The sequence below is a fragment of the Pongo abelii genome, chromosome 13, assembly GCF_028885655.2.
Source record: "Pongo abelii isolate AG06213 chromosome 13, NHGRI_mPonAbe1-v2.0_pri, whole genome shotgun sequence".
Lineage (NCBI taxonomy): Eukaryota > Metazoa > Chordata > Mammalia > Primates > Hominidae > Pongo > Pongo abelii.
The window spans coordinates 128,202,757-128,222,534 of record NC_071998.2 but is presented as its reverse complement, the minus strand read 5'-3'; the positions used below and the strand labels follow the sequence as shown (position 1 = coordinate 128,222,534).

The following is a 19,778-nucleotide window of genomic DNA, read 5'->3' as shown; positions in this document are numbered from 1 at the left end:
GGGAATGAGAGTCACAGGCAGCTGCCCCCGCCAGCTCCCTCTTACCACTGCTTGGTGATATCGAACATCATGACCACCCCGTTGCAGTTCTTGTACACGTCCAGGAACTCAGCATCCAGGGCCATTTCGGACTCCGCCTGGGGACGGGAGGGAACAGGTGTGAGACTGGCCCAGGCTGGGCCCCACCCCATGTGGCCCACAGTTTTAGAAAAGGCTGGATAGTCTTCTAATCTGAAAAGATAACAGCCATTTCCATTTGGAAATGATATGCTGAAGAGATGGGATAGCTAAACATAGGTTTGCCCCAAAGGGTCTGACAGTCAACACCAGCCTCGCTGGCGGCTCCCTGAACAAGCCCCCTACCCAGGACCTCCTACTAATCACAGCAGCGTCCGCCCCAGGCCTCACGGACAACCAAACCACCACTCGAAAATAGAAGCGGGTGCTGGACTACCAGCCGCCCTCAGCTAGATGTGCATTCCGGAAGGTTCCAGTGCCCACAAACAGGGTTAGCTGCAGTGCTGTGGGGAGAGTCACTCCACCCCATGCTCTAAAGGGAGTGGGTAGCACTGCACGGAGGGTGCGAGGCCCTGGGTGTGTCGGGCTCAGGTTGGGTTGCCCCCAGGTGTCTCCGGGGAGCGAAACTCACGCCCATGGCGCTGCGAGATGTGTCCTGTGCTTTGAAGGGCCGAACCCACCGTGACTGGGATAAAAGTTCGGCGAGTTCACTTAAAAACCTCTCAAGTCACTGAAACGCAAACGGGTCAGTCCAACGTGATGTCTGTCGAGTGCAGGTGAGCCGGCCACCCCCAGATGCAGCCATGGCAGTGTGGGGTTTTCGGAGCACTTGGGAAGGCCAGCGGCCCCCGTGGCCACAGCATAACTGGGGTGCTTGGGGTCAAAGGCGTGTGAAGCGCTGGGCACCGGCTCACGTACCCCAGGGCCCTGAGCCACTGCTACCTACTGTGCACCTGGCACTCACCTCCTGGGGGTCGTTCTCCATTTTTAAGCCGTCGCCTCGCTTTTTGCATTTTCCTTATTTAAAAACAAACAAAAATTACGAGGTGGAACCCCTGGGCCTCGGGTCACAGGAGGAGCATGGGTCCCCCACAGCCACTCAGCCCCCAGCTCTGGCAGGTGCCCTGCTCCACCACCCCAAACAGCCTGCAGCACGGGCACCCACGAGCTCTGGAGCAGCGGGACCTGGGCGAGGCCCCTGTGTCGGCTCTGGAGGCAAGGCAGGGCTGGGCTGGGCCTGGACAGAAGGTGCTAGTTGGGGCTGACGAGCTCAGCAGCTGCTGGACAGGCTGTGGTGGGATGGTCCACAGCCCTACACCAGGAGGGTTTGCTGCTGAAGGAAGGGCCCCCTCCCCAGCTCCCCCAAGTCCAGGGTGGGAGGAAGTTCAAGGGATATGGTGGGAAGGTGAGGGGCCTCCCCCTGGGGTGAAAGTGGGGAGATGAGCGCATGGACTCTCAAGGCAACAACCAGCCCGGGAGGAAAGGAGAGGAGGGCAGGGATTCCAGCCCTGAAATGGCCTCGGGAGGGAGGAGGTCAGCTGTGTGGTGTCTACGGTCCAGGTCCCCCTGAGCCTCCACCATCAAGGTCACCATGGCTCTCCTGAGCAATGAGGGGCCGTGGCTCCCTCCCTTTATCTCCACAATGCTGACCTGAGGAGAAAGGCTCCAGACCATCCTGGGAACTCTGGGGGTCCCAGTCTTGGAGTCACGGACTGGGACAACAAACAAAACCCCTAAGAACAGATGGGGCTCATGTGTTTAAAACGCCACCTCCACTTCATTCCACAGTTTGTTTCTGAACTGCTCACCACGATATAACCTGGTCGGGGGGTCAGCCCCTCCCTCACAAGGTACAGGGGACAGAGCCAGCCCGGAGGAGCCTCCCCAGTCTGGCCACAAAGGGCTCAGCAGAGTCCCCAACACACACACAGCACAGCACTGCTGGCTGTCGGGAGCCTGCACCCAGGAAGGATGCCCACAGCCTAACCAGCACCCCCCTGGGCGAGCCATTGAGGCTGGCCGGATCTGCTTTGGGGAAAGCAGGCGGGACTGAAGGGGAGCCGGGTCCTGGCTGACCAGGCAGAGGTGAGGGTTGTCGGCTCACCCTGAGGCTGCTCCATTCAGCCTCCCTCTTGGCAGCCTGCCCCATGCAGCATCGGCTAAGCCTGAGGCCTCGCCTTCCTCTCACCCTCGAGGACTCACCAGGTGCCCACGAGGCCTCAACCCCCTCCACTGCACTCCCCACTGGCCGCCCCGGCTGCTGTGGACAGTGCTCACACCTCACACAGGGGGCACTGAGTCAGGGCGGGAATGGAAGGCACACCAAGCCCCGTCATGGAGCTGGGGACCTTTTCCTCCTGAGGGGCCCTGGTTTAGGCTAAGTGAGACTCTCCCAGTGGGTGCTAACAGGTAGGTGGTGCAAGGGTACACGTGTAACCCCAGAGGAAGCCCAGGGCCGGGCGGCCTCTGCACCCACAGGCCTCCACACCAGCCCCGGGCACAACAGGCCACCAGGAGGGGGGCCCCATCCTAAGCCATGGAGACCACACCCGTTACAGTGCCCAGTTATGAACCCCACTCTGGGCAACCCTGTCTACGGGAAGCCCGTGCCCGCTCCACACACGGGCAGACCCAGGGAGCCAGAGCTGGAGGGAGGCAAAAGAAATCTCTGCAGCTCTGAAAGGGGCCAGGATGGGGGTCAGGACAGCCCTTCCTGAGCCACCTGGGGACCACAGGCAGATCTGATAGCTTCTCCTCACAGTGGGGACAGGGACAATGATAGGGCAGTGGGTGGCCACCTCTCTAACACCAGAGACCACGCAGAGCTCTGCAGAGACAGCACCTGGAACACCAGGTCAGCACGGGCCACAAGAGTCCAGCGCAACGTGGTGGGAGCCGCAGGGGCCCAGCACCCCTGCAGGAACTGCGTGAGTACCTGCCTCTAACCCCCCATGGCCAAACCCACCCCAACAAAGCACAGGTGGAGGGAGGGGAGCATGCGCCATCCAAACAGACACTATCATAGAGAGGCGGCAGCCGCCTTTCCAGCAGACCCTCGTAAAGAGGCCATAGCTAGGCCTGTGACGCCGGGGCGTGCACGTGGCCAGCCCTACACACACCACACATGCACACGGACCATGGGCCCCAGGCAGGGCCGTGAGCTCCACCTTGAGGACTTAGAGGAACTCATGACCTTGTGGCTGAGGAGGAGACCAACGATGTCAAGGACACCCCGGGGGCTGCTGCTGCCCTCCCATGGCCGCCAGAGTACGGATCTGTGTGGCTGGGGATCCCTGCCAGGGACAGGAGCGGGGTCGTCAGCTATGGGCATGGGGCCGCCTGGTGCTGGGCTGCTCCGCCAGGCAGTGCAGGAGGCGGGCTCCCAAAATAGCACCCTGGGCCTCGGGGCTCAAAGCACACCCCCCGGCTGCACCTGCCACCACCGTGCACACAGTCACTCAGAGGCGGGGAGGATGCTAAAGCAGCAAAGCATGCAGTGCCACAGGAGGGGCCGCGCCGTGCTGCGGGGTCACCACCGGATGTGGAGGGGAGCAGAGCAGCAAGACCCTGGGCACCGTCCACGAGGACGGTGGGTGATGCATGGGTGCCGGGGGAAAGAAAGGAAGCCTCTCTGCGCAGAGCACACAGCCCCAGAGAGAAGCAGACACAGAACAGAGACGCCTCACCTTTGTCTACCACATCCCAGACTTCAACCTTCACGATGTCATCCGTGGCTGAAACAGGGAGAATCCTAAGATTAGTGCCCAACATGAAGTTCCCAGGTGGCACAACGGTCCAGCTGGTGTGGTTGTCTGTGCCCTGCAGGCACCAGCTCCCACCAGGACTTCCAAGTGTCCAGAAGCAGGGGATGTGTCCTCCCCAGACGACCACTCGGCGACTCCTTCAGGCCTTCGCTCACACACAGCTAGTGACAAACTGAATGCACAGTATCTCCCTCTGCAGCCCCGATCCTGGGCACGGCCCCCTCCCTCCCGGGCCCCAAACCTGGGCCCTTCCCTCCTGGGCCCCGATCCTGGGCATGGCCCCTCCTGGCCTCAGCGTACTGGAAGGGGACCCTCCTGGCTGGGTCAATGTCTGTGTTTTTGCCCATGGACTCCATGAGAGCAGGTACGCTCCTGCTGATGGGTGCGAATGAACGGGCCCACCTGTGTCACCTTCTCCTGACCCTGTTTCTTCATCCAGTGACTGGCCTCTAGTTCACTTTGAGGGAGTGGGATGTAAGCAACCACTGAGGGCGGAGGCCGGACCCTCCCTTCGGAGCCACCTGACAGGCCCCAGGCCTGCCCCACACCGCACCATCACAGCTGGGCCTGCTGGTGCCGACCGCTCCTCCTGAGCTCCCATGACTGCGCTCTGTTCTGGGGCGTGCTGGGGACCGGGGGAGCTGATGGATGGAGCCTCCCGCCGACCCAAGGATTCCAAGGGGAAGGGAGAACCAGAGGGGAGAGGCACGCCCGGGCCCCTCACACCGCCAGGCATCTGCCCCCACACCAATCACATCCACGTCACCTGAGCAGAGGGGCATAAACGCTGCCATCAGCCTCACCCCAAACCAGGAAGAGGGTGCAGTGGCAGGTAGAGCTTCTGTGCGCCGGCCCTGTGGGCTCTGTGTCCTGTCAGCCCAGCACCACCCTCCCAGGCCCTAGAGAGCAGCAGATGCCCAGCAACTCCACGGCTGTTCCTGCACAGCAGTCCAAGTGTCAGTTGTCACCACATGGTAGCTGAAACTCATCTTTGCCTCCCACTAGTAACCCACTAGGTTTTTTTTTTTTTGCAGTGAAAAGGAATGGTGTTTAAAACAGCCCTGGCTGGGAGTAGTGGCTCACGCCTGTAATCCCAGCACTTTGGGAGCCCAAGGTGGGTGAATCACGTGGTCAGGAGTTCAAGGCTAGCCTGGCCAATGGCCAAGATGGTGAAACCCCGTCTCTACTAAAAATACAAAAGATTAGCTGGGTGTGGTGGCGGGCGCCTGTAATCCCAGCTACTCAGGAGGCTGAGGCAGAGAACTGCTTGAACCCGGGAGGCGGAGGTTCCAGTGAGCCGAGATCTCGCCACTGCACTCCAGCCTGGGCGACAGAGTGAGACTCTGTCTCAAAAAAACAAAAACAAAAACAAAAAAAACACCAAACCAAAAAACAAACGAACAAACAAAAAAACCAGCCCCAAGGCTTTTTGCTATCAGGATTCTGAACACACAGGGCAGCTGCTCTGCCTCCCACAGCATGAGCCTTGCCACAGCCGTCACCTCCCCAACCTTCCCGCATCTACCCAGGCCCCAGCCCATCCACACCCAATTGAGACCTGGGCGGGGAGGAGTCTATCCCACCATCAAGCCCACCTCACTGAACCTTTTAGTGACACAAACTTTCGGCAAGGGCAAGGCTCAAAGGTCTTATTACTGTTTCTGGTGGTGGAGAACATGTTGGGCTGGGGCCCAAGAAAAAATACCATGTGCACCAAGAGGGTGCAGGCAAGGGAATGCTCCTCGGAATGCACCTCCTTTCAGCCCCCCAGGCGCCCGCGTGCCCACTCACCTGCGGCCACACTGCCCCAAGCTGAGCCTCCCAGGTCAGTGGGGCTTCATGAAGCTCACTCAGGCAGCAGGGTGATCCACCCCAAAAGAGCCCCACAGTTCACACCAGGACCCCCACGCCAGCAGGGTCCCTCACAGACAAAAACTCTTTGGGGAGACCCCCTCTGGGGAATGCATCTCCCAGGAACCAGGGCCGAGGAAGGGGAAGCCTGGAGCCCGAACCCCCTGGGGCGCCCACCACACTTACTCTTGTAACTCCAGTGGATGCTGGTGACCTGGATCTCCTGCGTGGGGATGTACTCCTCCACGAACGGCCGGCCCTGCAGGCGGTGCCACAGCGCTGTCTTGCCCGTGTTCCTGTCTCCCCGGATCACTATCTTCACTGGGGATGCGAAGAGAAAAAGAAAAGGCAAATTAAACGAACTGAATCCAAGCTGCAGCTTTAAGAGCAACTACAAAGAGAGCCGGTTCTGTTGCCACCTGTTTTATCTTTCTTGCTAGAATCAGACCCAGGTGACCGGCAGGTAGGGGAGGAAGACGATGGGTGGGTACCATGGCAAGCTCTCCCATCAGGAGGGCACCTGACGGCACGCAGAGCATCAACGGGGACCGGGGCCCAAGGGGCAGCTGGGGGTCCTCCTGGGCTGCTGGAGGCCACAAGCCAGGTCAGGCTTTCTACTTGGAGGATGTGGTTCTGCCCTAGAGCCCACCCCTGGGACCCCTGGTGACCCTCAGGGTCAGGGCCTGCCACCTGAGGAGCTCTCCACAGCACCCCAGGCTTCTGCGGATTGCTCCTAACCAGGTTTTCTGCAGCCCTGGAGTTTTTTTTTTTTTTTTTGAGACGGAGTCTCGCTCTTTCGCCCAGGCTGGAGTGCAGTGGTGCTATCTCGGCTCACTGCAAACTCCGCCTCCCGGGTTCACGCCATTCTCTTGCCTCAGCCTCCCGAGTAGCTGGGACTACAGGCACCCGCCACCACGCCCGGCTAATTTTTCATATTTTTAGTACAGATGGGGTTTCACCGTGTTAGCCAGGATGGTCTCGATCTCCTAACCTCGTGATCCGCCCGCCTTGGCCTCCCAAAGTGCTAGGATTACAGGCGTGAGCCACTGCGAGCCCTGGCGTCTTCAGTGCACAATTCTGCAGAACGCGGGGCCTGCATCCCAGCTCACGCACAACTCGTGTGTGCCGGGTAGCCCCGGGCCTGGGCCTGCTTGCTCCGGGGCTGGGTCGGAGAGGCCACTGCCCAGCTTGTTTTGAAAAGGTGACGGGGGAGGGAGGGCAGCTGGGAGGGGAGCACGAGGTTAGCAAAGGCGGGAGGTGGCTGAGAACGGGTGGAGATGGGGATGGACCCGGTACCAGACTGGGCTAAGAACAGACAGTCCGCGGAGGTGTTGGAAGGAGAACAGGATCGAGAATGCCCGAGAAGCTGTGCGGAGGCAGCAGACAGCACGGAGACAGCTGCCCCCGGACCTGCGCAGACCCCGAGAGCTTCTCACATAGGCCTCGGTGAACTCACCACAGGCACGGGGGAGAGCAGAAGCCCTGGCCGTCCCCGCGCTTCCACGAGGGGAGAGCCAGGGAAGGTGTCGGGAAGGGAGCCGGGTTGGTGAGCAGCGGAGGAAACCAAGGAGCAGGTCTGCAGGCTCCTCCCGCTTCCCCGGGTCTCAGGTCTCCCGCCCGCTCCCCCATCTTGTGTCATGTCTGCAGGCTCCTCTCACTCCCGCAACGTCCCCCCCAGGTTTTCTGTCAGGGGGACCCCAAGCTCCCAACGCAGAGGGCGCCCGGCCTCGAAGCTCTGAGGGGCCCCGGGCTGTTCTGCGCCCACCCGGCTCCTCTCTCCGGGCCCAGTCCCCCCGCCTCCTCCTACCTCAAGGCACCTGTTTCCACAATCATTTCTTCTCCCCTGAAGCTTATTCCTTTCCTCGCCCATCCTAGGTACCTCAAGGCGCCAACTTTCGACGCCTCTGGTCAGATCTCGTGCCGGCCAGCCCTGCGGCAAAACCTCCAGAGGGGACCCGGGAGCCCTCACGGCCTCGGTGGCGGCCGCACTCCTCCCGGCCGAGCCCACCCCGCGGAAGGCTGGGCCCTCGTTCCCCTCCCTCTCCCGCGGAGAACTTGGAGAACAGAGGCCGCCTGCAGCGCCCTCCAGCCCGGCGGCCCGGCCTGTGGAGAGCACGGCAGCCCCAAGCGGAGCCGCAGGCGCTCAGCGCAGCCGGGAGGGAGCCAGGCCCCGGCGCGGCGGGAGGGCCAGAGACGGGCCGCGGCGCCCTCCCTCCTCCGGCCCGAGGCGGGAACCCGGGCGCCGCCCACAGCTCTGGGCTCAGCCAGGCGGCCGCCGTCCCCCTCGATGAGCAGCAGCCCGGACTCGCACGGACTGCCCGGGCCGCGCACGCACAGCCTCGCCGGGCCCGCGAGAGAACGGCGGCGCCATCCACGTCCGTCCCGCGGCCCCGAGGCCCACGGCCTGAGCGGCGGCCCCGCCTCCCCGCCCCGGCCCCGCTCAGGCGGCCCGCGGGCTGTGCTTCCCGGTGACTTCCACATGCGGTGGTCCCGTCTCCGGGTCTTTCCCGGGGTGGGGCGTTAGCAACGCGGAGAGCGGAGAGACGGTCACAGCGACCGCCCGTTTTCCCGCGGCCAGAACAAACGCGCTAACGTCCCTTGGTCCCCGCATCTCGGCTCCTCAACCCTACGGGACAGAACTCACTTCATTTTGTAAAAATGGCACATGCTCTTTGCAAGGAACCTAAACAAGGTAGACAAGCACAAGAATCAATGTTAACGAAGCCTCCCAATGCCACTGCCGGAAACCTGCTCTCATGAACGTGGGGAGCTCATTCCAGGGATCTGGCCACAGTTTGGCTTCTGCAGAATGTCGGAGAGTTGGGGTCACACAGAATAATTTCTCTCACTCAGCGATACGCACTTAAGGCTCATGCAGGCCTCTCCACGGCTTGAGAACATCTTTTCAGGACTAAATAATGTTCCACCATCTGGATGCACGGAGTTTATCCATTCATCTACTGAAGGACGTCTTGGCCGCACTTTTCCTTGAATTTCCATTGATATTTTTCTCTTTTCGTAATTTATATTATTCGGATACTGCAACACCCACATTCAGCCTCTATTTTTTTCTTATCATTTACCTCCTGTCATTTTGCTGTGAGGTTTTCCCTTTATTTTCTAAACCTTCCTTTGATTTTATTTTTGCTTTTTAAAAATTATTATTGGCCAGGCACGGTGGCTCACGCCTCTAATCCCAGCACTTTGGGAGGCCGAGGCGGGCGGATCACCTGAGGTCAGGAGTTTGAGACCAGCCTGGACAACATGGAGAAACCCTGTGTCTACTAAAAATACAAAATTAGCCAGGTGTGGTGGTGGGCACCTGTAATCCCAGCTACTCGGGAAGCTGAGGCAGGAGAATTGCTTAACCCCAGGAGGTGGAGGTTGCAGTGAGCCGAGATCACACCACTGCACTCCAGCCTGGGCAACAGAGCAGAACCATCTCAAAAAATATATATATATTATTTTTACAAACAGGTTCTCAATGTCACCCAGGCTAGAGCCAGCACAGTGGCACCATCCTAGCTCACTGCAGCCTCAATCTCCTGGGCTCAAGTGATCCCACCTTAGCCTCCTAAGTAGCTCAGACTACAGATATCTGCCAGCTAATTTTTTTTTTTTTTTTTTTGAAGACGGAGTCTCACTCTGTCGCACAGGCTGGAGTGCAGTGGTGTGATCTCGGCTCACTGCAACCTCCACCTACTGGATTCAAACGATTCTCCTGTCTCAGCCTCCCAAGTAGCTGGGACTACAGGTGCACGCCGCCATGCCTAATTTTCTGTATTTCAGTAGAGATGGGGGTTCACCATTTTGCCCGGGCTGGTCTCAAACTCCTGAACTCAGGCAATCCGCCCACCTTGGCCTCCCAAAGTGCTAGGATTACAGATGTGAGCCACCACCCCAGGCCTAGTTTTTTTACTACTTTTTTCTTAGAGACGGAGTCTTGCTTTTTGCCCAAGCTGGTCTCGACCTCCTGGGCTCAAGCAATCCTCCTGCCTCAGCCTCCCAAAGTGCTGGGATTACAGGTGTAAGCCACAGCACCCGTGAGGATGGTCCACTTTAATCAATGTTCCTCGAGCCTTCAGGTCCAAAGACTTTCTCTGAGCCTGCAGTAACCCTTCACATTTCTACCCGCTCTCTTTCATCTTGAAGTATATTCTGCATATGGCATCACTGTAGCTGTGACACGAAGACTATGGCTAGAGCAGCTTTCTTGTGGTTAATGCTTACCTAGTGTCTTCTTTCCACCTCCTAACTTTCAGCCTTTCGACACCATTATGTTTTGGATGTGTCTCTTATACACCACATAGCCAAATTAAAGAAAAAAAAATCCCTTGAATCTCACATTCTTTCGAGCTGGTGAGTTCTGTTTACTGACAACTGCTGCTGCCATGTTATTTTATGATTTTTAGTTCCAGCTCTGGTTCCCTCGCCCCTCCCCCAGCTAATTTTTTGTATTTTTAGTAGAGACGGGGTTTCACCGTGTTAGCCAGGATGGTCTAGATCTCCTGACCTCATGATCCGCCCGCCTCGGCCTCCCAAAGTGCTGGGATTACAGGCGTGAGCCACCACGCCTGGCCCTTTTTTTTTTTTTTTTTTTGAGACGGAGTCTTGCTCTGTTGCCCAGGCTGGAGTGCAGTGGCGTGATCTCAGCTCATTCCAACTTCTGCCTCCTGGGTTCACGCGATTCTTGTGCATCACCCTCCTGAGTAGCTGGGATTACAGGCGCCTGCCTTCACGCCCGGCTAATTTTTGTATTTTCAGTAGAGACAGGGTTTCATCATGTTGGCCAGGCTGGACCTCAAGTGATCCGCCTGCCTCGGCCTCCCAAAGTGCTGGGATTAGAAATGTGAGCCAGCACCCGGCCCCCTTTGCTTTTTGAATCCCACTCCTGTGTTTCAAGCTCAACTCCACCTCTCTGAAGAATAACCTTCAGTATTTATTTCTACAAGAACCTTTGCACAGTGAGCCTCAAGCTTCGGCCGAAGTGGAGCCAGTCACATGGCTCTCAAGTGCTCATCAGACAGACCTCAGCTCACGTCGGCCCCCCCACGGCCCACGTCGGCACCCCCCCGCCCCCCCAACAGCCCACGTCGGCCTCCCCACAGCCACAGGTTTGCTGTGAGCTGGTCACCGGTTCACCACATGTTCCTCTCAGGGAAGTCGTTTTGTTCTGGTTGCATCTAAGATGTTTACTTTTTAATGTTTTGAAAATTTCCAATGATGTATCTAGCTGTGGATGTTTTTAAACTCTGGACTTCTTGGAGTTTCCTGTATTTCATGAACTCTGGAAAGTCCTCAGTCTTCCCTTTCTCCTTTCCTGCTCTCTTCTCCTTCTGGAACTTGTACTGGACATGGGCTGGCATCGCCTCCTCCCTGGGCCGCACATCTCTTCCCGACACTGCTCCTCTCTTCAGCTAAGTTAGTGCTGCTTCTCCTGTGTGCTGACTGATTTAACTGTTAATGACTATGTTTTTTCATTTCTAGAGGTTTTCATTGTTTCTTTTTCAAACATGAATTGTCTACTCATGGTTTTTTGTATTGTTTTATTTATAATTGTCATAATAATTGCACATATCATGGGCATACAGTCTTGACTAGTCTTAAGGTTGCTTCCTTTTACGACTTTATCAATTTTAACATACGTTTGTTTTCTATTTTCAGATTTTGAGAACGAAGAGTCTTATTTTCTCTCCCTTGAAATGAAATTTACTCCTTTTAAAAGCTAATTACCCATATACACACCTACTACATGGCCACAAATTCTTTTTTAAAAAAGCTAATTACAAGAAATCCTGTAACATCAAAAATAAGGCAAGTAAAATAATCTGATTTAATTATTTTAAAAAATTAACACCCCCCCCTTTTTTTTTTTTGAGACAGAGTCTCACTCTGTCACCCAGGCTGGAGTGCAGTGGTGCAATCTCGACCCACTGCAACCTCCACCTCCCAGGCTAAAGCAATTCTCCTGCCTTCGCCTCCTGAGTAGCTGGGATTACAGGCATGTGCCCACCACACTCAGCTAATTTTTGTTATTTTTAGTAGAGACAGGGTTTTGCCACGTTGGCCAAGCTGGTCTCAAACTCCTGACCTCAAGCGATCCACCCACCTCGGCCTCCCAAACTGCTGGGATTACAGGAGTGAGGCACCATGCCCAACTTAACCTCTACTTTTAAGTTAAAAAGTTAGGCTGGTCACAGTGGCTCTCTCCTGTAATTCCAGCACTTTGGGAGGCCAAGGCAGGTGGATCGCTTGGGCCCAGGAGTTTGAGACCAGCCTGGACAACATGGTGAAACACTGTCTCTACAAAAACCACAAAACTCAGCCAGGCATGGCGGCGTGCACCTGTAGTCCCAGCTACTCAGGAGGCTGAGGTGGGAGAATTGCTTGAGCCAGGGAGGTGAAGGCTGCAGTGAGTCAAGATTGCACCACTGCACTCCAGTTCAGGCGAAAGAGCAAGACCCTATATCAAAAAAATAAAATAAAATAAAAATAAAATCAATTTCAGAATCTTTTTTTTCTCCTGCTGGTCCCTTATCTTGGGTTTTGTTTTCTTTTTTCTGCTTAATTTCAGAATCTTAAATGTTGGCTGAAATAAGCTGACTAAGTGATTCTCCTGGAAAACCTTTAGGATTCATCCAAGAAACGCTAAGAAGCCCTGTACTTACCCTCATGGTAAACCTGCTCTTTTACTAAACGGGATGTGAACACGACCTCTGTTCTAAGCTTCTTTTAGAAGATACAATGCAGAAAACACAGAGCTCTATTTGAGGCCCTGAGCCTTTCTTACCCTGATTCAATTTAACTCCTTCACATTCCTGCAGCTTTCCTGCAAAATATGGAATAATTTTCTTACATTTTCATACCAAGAAGAGCTTATGATTTATCTCAGATGCATGAAGGTTTAACTCCTAACCAGGCCCTCTCACGGTGCCAGCAGCATCTCCTACTGGGCCCACTAAAGGGCCCAGCCGCCTCCCCACCCCGACAGCCTGTGTTGCAGCTGGTGTCAACTACACCTTGCTCCTCTCCCACTCTGCATCCTGCAAAGATTTCCCATCCTCAGCGGCTTCAGACTACTTGGTGTCGAGGCAGGTAAAAACCAAGGTGACCCCAAGAAAATGGCTGCTCCCCCAAAGGAGGCAGAAAGAGGAAGTGAAGAGGAGGAAATGTCAGAAGATGAAGAAGATGACAGTTGTGGAGAAGAGGCTGTCACACCTAAGAAAGGCAAGAAGGCTGCTGCAACCCCAGCCAAGAAGGTGGCAGTTTCCCCAACAAAAAAGGCTGCAGGTGCCACACCCACCAAGAAAGCAACTGTCTGTCACTCCAGGCAAAGCAGTCGCCACACCTGCCAAGAAGGGAGCCATACCAGGCGAAGCATTGGCAGCAGCTCCTGGCAAGAAGGGGGCACCCCAGCCAAGGGGGCAAAGAACGGCAAGAACACCAAGAAGGAAGACAACTATGAGGAGGAGGATGACTCTGAACCAACAGTGATGAAGGCAGCAGCGGGTGCCCCTGCCTCAGGGGATGAGGATGATGCTGAGGAAGATGGCTCTGAAGCAGCAGCTATGGAAACAGCATCAGCCAAAAGAAGGAAAGCTTCTACAAAAGCTGGTCCTGTGAAAGCCAAGAGGATGGCTGAGAATGAAGATGAAGAGGATGATGAGGACAAGGACGAGGGTGACGATGATGAAGAGGATGAAGTGATGAAGATGATGAAGAGGAGGAAGGGTCTGTCAAAGAAGCACCTGGAAAAGGAAGGAAATGACCAAACAGCAGCTTCTGAAGCCAAGAAACAGCAGACAGTGAGAAGCACAGAACTAACTGTGCCTTTTTTTTTTTTTTTTTTAAGACAGGGTCTCACTCTCTCGCCCAGGTTGCACTGCAGCAGCGCGATCTCGGCTCACTGCAACCTTCACCTCCCAGGCTCAAGTGATTCTCCTGCCTCAGCCTCCTGAGTAGCTGGGATTACAGGCATGTACCACTACCACCCGGCTAATTTTTGTATTTTTAGTAGAGACGGGGTTTCACCATGTTGGCCAGGCTGGAACGTCTTTCAATCTTTGTTGGAAACCTGAACTTTAACAAGTCTGCTCCTGAGTTAAAAACTAGTATCCATGGGCCAGGCCTGGTGGCTCACGCCTGTAATCCCAGCACTTTGGGAGGCTGAGGTGGGCAGATCACAAGGTCAGGAGTTTGAGACCAGCCTGGCCAACATAGTGAAACCCCATCTCTACTAAAAATACAAAAATTAGCCGGGCATAGTGGTGCATGCCTGTAGTCCCAGCTACTGGGGAGGCTGAGGCAGGAGAATCACTTGAACCCGGGAGGTGGAAGCTGCAGTGAGCGCCATTGCACTCTAGCCTGGGTAACAGTGCAAGACCCTGTCTCAAAAAAGAAACAAAAACAAAAACTAGTATCTGTGATATTTTTGCTAAAAATGATCTTGCTGTTGTGGATGTCAGAATGGGTATGACAAGGAAATGTGACTATGTGGATTTTGAAGCTGCTGAAGACCTGCAAAGAGCCTTGGAACTCGCTGGTTTGAAAGACTTTGGCAATGAAATTAAACTAGAGAAACCAAAAGGAAAAGACAGTAAGAAAGAGCAAGATGTGAGAATACTTTTGGCTACAAATCTCCCTTACAAAGTCACTCAGGATGAATTACAAGTGTTTTGGCTGGGTGCAGTGGCTCATGCCTGTAATCCCAGCACTTTGGGAGGCCAGGGCGGGCGGATCATGAGGTCAGGAGATCGAGACCATCCTGGCTAACACAGTGAAACCCCGTCTCTACTAAAAATACAAAAAATTAGCCGGGTGTGGTGGCGGGCGCCTGTAGTCCCAGCTACTCGGGAGGCTGAGGCAGGAAAATGGCGCAAATCTGGGAGGCGGAGCTTGCAGTGAGCTGAGATCGCGCCACTGCGCTCCAGCCTGGGCAACAAAGCGAGACTCTGGCTCAAAAAACAAAAAAAAGTGTTTGAAGATGCTGTGGAGATCGGATTAGTCAGCAAGGATGGGAAGAGTAAAGGGACTGCTTATATTGAGGTTAAGACAGAAGCTAATGCAGAGAAAACTTCTGAAGAAACGCAGGGAACAGAGATCGATGGCCGATCTATTTCCCTGCACTATCATGGAGAGGTCTAAATCAAGACCACAGAGACCACTTGGAGTGGTGAATCAAAAACTCCGGTTGAAGCAATCTCTCCTACAGTGCAACAGAAGAAACTCTTCAGAAAGGATCTGAGACAAGGCAACTTTTATCAAAGTGCCCCACAACCAAAATGGCAAATCTAAACGGTGGGCATGCACTTACAGTTTGCTTCATTTGAAGATGATAAAGAAGCTTTAAATTCCTGTAATAAAAGGGAAACTAGGGGCAGAGCGATCAGGCTGGAGTTGCAAGGATCACCTGATGCCAGGAGCCAGCCATCTAAAACTGTCTGTCAAAGGCCTGTCTGAGGACACCACCGAAGAGACTTTAGTCATTCGACAGCTTTGCTGGGCAAGGGTAGTCACCAACCAGGAAACCGGATGCTCCAAAGGCTTTGGCTCTGTCGATGTCAACAGTGAGGAGGATGCCAAAGGCGCCAAGGCGGCGGCGGAAGATGGTGAAATTGAGGGAAACAAAGGTAACTTGGACTGGGCCAAACCTAAGGGTGAAGGTGGCTTTGGGGTTGTGATGGAGGTAGAGGAAGCTTTGGAGGATGAGGCGGTGGCAGAAGCCAGGAAGGCTTTGGTGGGCGAGGCAGCTTCTGGGGAGGCAGAGGTGACCACAAGCCACAAGGAAAGAAGACAAAGTTTGAACAGCTTCTGTCCCTTTGTCTTTCCCTCTCCCATTTGAAAGAAAGGATGCTGGGGTTTTTATTCCATTACCTGATCAATGACAGAGCTTTCTGAGAACATTCCAAGACAGTCTACAGTCCTGTGGTCTCCTTGGAAATTTGTAGACACCATTTCAAGGGTAATACCTTCCTTGCTGGTTTTGACTGGATATTCATATAAACTTTTCTTTCTTTTCTTTTTTTTTAAGACGAAGTCTCACTCTGTTGCCCAGACTGGAGCGCAGTGGTGTGATCTTGGCTCACGGCAACCTCTGCCTCCCGGGTTCAAGCGATTCTCCTGCCTCAGCCTCCCGAGTAGCTGGGATTACAGGCATACGCCACCACACCCAGCCAATTTTCGTATTTTTAGTAGAGATGAGTTTCATCATGTTGGCCAGGTTGGTCTTGAACTCCTGACCTCATGTAATCCGCCCACCTCAGCCTCCCAAAGTGCTGGGATTACAGGTGTGAGCCACCGTGCCCGGCCTGCTAAGTCCCATTTCTAAATTCGCACCAATGTCTACCTGGAGAGGACTCTGGTTGTCCGAGCTCCTGGGCCATGCCAGTATCAGAGCTGCACAATAATGCTCACTCAGGAGCAACTCCACAGAAAAATTCTGCACCAAATACAACTGATATCTTGTGTCCAATCACAGTAGAAAGGGACAGACCAACTCAGGCAACAGTCTTTCTTCCAAATAATTTCAAAAAATTTTCCTAATAATTTTATATGCAAATAATTTCAAAATTGTGTAAACCAAAATTAAAATCCCGAGGCCTGCCAACCATCTGAATGGACTTCCTCTTCTAGGCCAGGGCCGTCCAAATTTCATCTGAAAGACTGGTTCAGGCCGTTATGGAAAGAGGCGAGTCAGACAGGCCTCATTGTGGCCTCCTCCCTTCTGGAATTCAGGAAAAGCTCACCAGCATTTAACATAAACACTGACTTTAAGTCTGATAAGAAACATAATCTGGCCAGATGCGGTGGCTCACGCCTGTAATCCCAGCACTTTGGGAGGCCAAGGGGTTCAGACTGCTTGAGTAGAGGGGTTTGAGCCCAGCTGGGCAACGTGGTGAAACCCTGTCTCTCTAAAAAATACCAAAATTAGGTGGGTGTGGTGGTGCAATTTTTTTTTTTTTTTTGGAGACAGAGTCTGACTCTGTCACCCAGACTGGAGTGCAGTGGCACAATCTCGGCTCACTGTAACTTCTGCCACTTGGGCTCAAGCGATTCTCCCGCCTCAGCCTCCTGAGTAGCTGGGATTACAGGCACCCACCATCACACCCGGTTAATTTTTATAGTTTTAGTAGAGACGGGGTTTCAACATGTTGGCCAGGCTGGTCTTGAACTCCTGACCTCAGGTTGTCCACCTGCCTCGGCCCCTCAATGTGCTGAGATTACAGGCATGAGCCACCGCGCCCGGCAAAAAACCACAATTTTTTTAAACTACCTCTGACCTGGAAGCCCCCACTTCAAGTTGTCCCGCCTTTGTGGACCAAATCAACATATACCTTAAATGTATTTGATTACTGTCTCATGTCTAAAATGTATAAAACCAAGCTGTGCCCTCCACCTTGGGCACATGTCCTCAGGGTCACCTGAGGGCTGTGTCACAGGCCATGGTCACTCATATTCAGCTCAAAAATAAATCTCTTCAAATATTTGACAGAGTTTGACTTTTTCATCAACTATGGTCCAATGTCTCACTCGAGTTTTTATTCTAAAACCAATGGGTGTCCTGCGACTCTGCCGGGACCACTAGCAACTCCGGGCAAATGCAGGGCCCAGGAGGAGAGCCCAGACTCCTGGAAACCCGCAGCAGTTCCCAGAAACTCTCACCCCCAAAACCCTCTACTCTGTCTTGATCACATTGCTGGTCTGTTACGCTCTGTAAAATATTTGAGAAAATAAATACCAGAAAGCTGGGCATGGTGGCTCATGCCTGTAATCCCAGCACTTTGAGAGGCTGAGGCGGGCAGATCACGAGGTCAGGAGATCGAGACCATCCTGGCTAACACGGTGAAATCCTGTCTCTACTAAAAATACAAAAAATTAGCCAGGCGTGGTGGCCAGTGCCTGTAGTCCCAGCTACTCGGGAGGCTGAAGCAGGAGAATGGTGTGAACCCGGAAGGAGGAGCTTGCAGTGAGCCGAGATCATGCCACTGCACTCCAGCCTGGGCGACACGGCGAAACGCAAAACTGTCTCAAAAAAAAAAAGAAAAGAAAAGAAATACTAGAAACTTTCTATTCTAACACAGAAACTCAAAAGTTTTAAAATTGCATGTTATTCAGCTATAAAGACAACATCTTTCTAAAATGTAATTTAGGTACAAATCCAAATTTCTCTGTCTCACCACCTTTCATTCAGTTCTAGGAGATCATAACCTGTTCTCCAAGTACTGGAGACTGGCTTTTCTCCTCTGGAAGGACCCCATTGCCGTTTTTAGTCACACTCGCCCAGGACCACACAGGGGTGGTCCTGGTGCATGAGATGGACCTTGCCCAGGACCCTCGGGGAGCCTTTTCAGAAGGTGAACAGTTTCCAGGTCCAGGCCTGATTTCCCAGGGACTAATACTGAGCTTAGCCAATACTGTAAGCAATAAAATTAAATAAAGGATCCAAATGCAGAGTCTAAAAACCTGCGTAAACTCAGTATTTTGACTCAATATTCTCTTCTCCGAATGCCAGCTATGTATAAAGTTTCAATTATAATACATTTAAAATGAGCTTTTATTTTTATTCAAAATACACCACTTTATTTTCCTTACCAGATAGCCACGCATTTAGCACGTTCCAGTCACGTGACTTCTTCAGCGAGCCCCCAGGCTTCCACAGGAGTCTGGGAGCTCCTGGCCAGAGGAGTCCTAAGATTTCAAATAGTCAAGCCTTCTCCCCAGCCACAAGTTCCTTTGATGCTTGGGTTACTGAACACAAACGCAATGGATAATTTGTCTTCAACATAATCCGTTTCTGTAACTAAACGTGTTGGCTGCGCTTTCTTTCTGATGAGCACTCTGACTCCAATTTGAACTTCATCAAAATCTTCTTTGTCGTCGTATGTTCTAGACTATAAGAAAGGGCAATACGGCCCTTGGTTCGGACATCAACTTTCTTTTTAAAAAAATTTTTTTTTGTACTTTTAGTAGAGACGGTGTTTCACTATGTTGGCCAGGCTGGTCTCGAACTCCTGACCTCGTGATCTGCCCGCCTCGGCCTCCCAAAGTGCTGGGATTACAGGCATGAGCCACCGTGGCCGGCCTGGACACCAACTTTCATACCTAGATGCTCAGACTTATCTTTAAGAAGTTGTTTTATCTTGCTTACTGCTGAAGGTGTTAGGGTGAGGGCGGCCCGAGTGGTCTGCAGCTTCCTCTTGCTCACAGGCCGGGGGACTAAGGAAGGCGACATCTTCACTGTCCTCCTGGACTAGCTCCAGCCCCAGGAACTACGGCTTCTCTCCGTGCACACGGCAGGCGAATTCATGAACTTGTTTTTAAACCTGCACAAGAGTCTTTCTGATCATTAGTTCTTAAAATCCTACATTACCATGAAAATATCACGGAGACTCTAAGGCTCCCCTTAAAGTGACCAAAAAATTGGATAGGCGTAGCGTCCTAAAACCTCATAGAAACATACGGAAATGGCTAAGAGGGAAGCAATGTCAAAACAGGGAAACACATAAAAGCTTTCAAAAACTACTGGGAAAGAGCCCGCAAAATGGAAAAACTCATAAGAGCTCGAGGACAATTTACATAACTTATAACAAAGGAATGGAGCGTCCCAGGCACTCAGGAGTCCGTAAATGACTCCTCCTTCCTACGAGAAATGCGATGTCTCCTACAGTCGCAAGTCAGCCCGTACCTTCTGGAGCTTTTCTAGATACGTCTCTTACAAACGCTTCTTAAAAAAAAAAAAAAAAAAAAAAAAAAAAAAGGCGAGAATGTGTGGCGTAGCTAATATTCTGTCTTCAAACTCAGTACGAAGTCAACAAAGAAAAATCCCGCTGAAAGCGCCAAGGCCGGCTGGGTTCCCCGCACCTCCTGCAGGTGAGTGGTGCCCGGGGCTGGGCACCGTGGAGCCTCGGGGGCGCGGCGCCCCGGGCCGGCGGGCCCTGCTTGGCGTTATGTAATCACCCCCGGCGCCGCCGACCCGCTCCACTGCACAGCGCGGCGGAAGCGACACGCGGCAGGCGAGCGCGGCCGGGAAACGACCCGCGGCTCTGGGGCCGCGAGGACTCGGGCCTGGCCCGGCCTCTCCTCGCGTCCCCTGGCCCGCGTCCCCGCTCCCGGAGCGCCCGGCGGGCCCAGCGCACCCCACAACGG

The 19,778-nt window shown here is 53.8% G+C and overlaps 1 protein-coding gene and 2 pseudogenes across 3 annotated transcripts in view; 1 reads left to right on the top strand and 2 right to left on the bottom strand.

Moving 5' to 3' along the window:
• RABL6 (RAB, member RAS oncogene family like 6) overlaps nt 1-19,778 on the bottom strand; it is a 31,803-nt gene that overhangs the window by 11,469 nt on the left and 556 nt on the right. For 2 of the 3 annotated variants that reach the window (XM_024252793.3, XM_063714546.1), the window contains exons 2-5: nt 5,820-5,954; nt 3,705-3,752; nt 983-1,035; nt 46-137 (exon numbers count right to left, since the gene is read on the bottom strand). In XM_024252793.3, the coding sequence (XP_024108561.2) occupies nt 46-137; nt 983-1,035; nt 3,705-3,752; nt 5,820-5,954 (328 nt within the window). Of the gene's footprint in view, nt 1-45; nt 138-982; nt 1,036-3,704; nt 3,753-5,819; nt 5,955-19,778 lie in introns of those variants that run through there. The other variant, XM_063714547.1, reaches the window with a different exon arrangement.
• LOC112134983 (iron-sulfur cluster assembly 1 homolog, mitochondrial-like) lies at nt 5,869-18,955 on the bottom strand (annotated as a pseudogene).
• LOC134759817 (nucleolin-like) lies at nt 6,988-15,530 on the top strand (annotated as a pseudogene).